The 1,099-nt window shown below is 44.2% G+C and overlaps 1 protein-coding gene across 1 annotated transcript in view; it reads left to right on the plus strand.

Moving 5' to 3' along the window:
- map7d1b (MAP7 domain containing 1b) overlaps positions 1 to 1,099 on the plus strand; it is a 55,109-nt gene that overhangs the window by 47,002 nt on the left and 7,008 nt on the right. Inside the window, exon 12 of the mRNA XM_008301525.1 lies at positions 626 to 834. Within this exon, the coding sequence (XP_008299747.1) occupies positions 626 to 834 (209 nt within the window). The remainder of the gene's footprint in view (positions 1 to 625; positions 835 to 1,099) is intronic.

Genomic DNA, 1,099 nt, shown 5'->3' on the forward strand with positions numbered 1-1,099 from the left:
AGTCTGTAACAAACCTGTTGAACTGAACTTATTTTTAGTAACTCTTGTCTTGCTGCAGTATTTAGTGTCACATTATTTACTGTTTGTGAGTGATTGTGTGGAGAAAAAAGCTGCTCCATTTCAACTCAAATGAATAAATAAGCGATGAAGTGAATACATTATTTATTGTGAACACTTATTAGATTTTCCCTGGAGACATATTTAATGTTTTCATTCGACCTACTGATGCTCCAGAAGTTGGTGGAATAAATGATCTGCAAGTGATGCATCTGGACACGGCTTCAGCAACAAGAGATAAACTTCTATAATTAGTCTGTTTCCATGGAAACACTGTAGAAAATATTTATATGTACTCAGGAAATAAAAAGGAGGAAACCACAGCTTGGAACTTGATCCACAGAAACATGTTTTATTGCTTTTCTGACTGTGCTGATGTCGTGATTAAACCTGAATGAGGTTTTATTAAAATCTGCTGTTTTGTGATGAAGGTTTGGTTTAAAAACTGGATTTATTACATCAAACATCCGTCAGCGGAGCGACGAAGCAGCCGCTCTGTGGAAGTTAATCTGGAGTCAATCTGATTTGTTGTTGTTGATCTGATATTGAGACGAGCTGCTGCTGTGAGACGGTGTTAACGCTGAAACCTCCTGCAGGGCTCTGAGGGAGGAGGCGATGGCTCGGGAGGCCGAGGAGAGGAAGCGCCGCGAGGAGGAGGCTCGCTTCATGGCCGAGCAGCAGCGACTCCGAGACGACGCCCAGCGAGCTCAGGAGGAGAAGGAGGCGCAGCAGAGAGCGAAGGCCGAGCAGGAGGAGGCCGACAGGCTGCAGAGACAGGTGAGACACACCTGTAGGTAGAAATATAACCACCAGACAGGCTGCAGAGACACCTGTAGGTAGAAATATAACAACAGAGAGGCTGCAGAGACACCTGTAGGTAGAAATATAACAACAGAGAGGCTGCAGAGACACCTGTAGATAGAAATATATAACAGAGAGGCTGCAGAGACACCTGTAGATAGAAATATAACCAACAGAGAGGCTGCAGAGACACCTGTAGATAGAAATATAACCAACAGAGAGGCTGCAGAGACACCTGTAG

This window comes from Stegastes partitus, unplaced genomic scaffold (assembly GCF_000690725.1).
Source record: "Stegastes partitus isolate 25-593 unplaced genomic scaffold, Stegastes_partitus-1.0.2 Scaffold1681, whole genome shotgun sequence".
NCBI classification, from domain to species: domain Eukaryota; kingdom Metazoa; phylum Chordata; class Actinopteri; family Pomacentridae; genus Stegastes; species Stegastes partitus.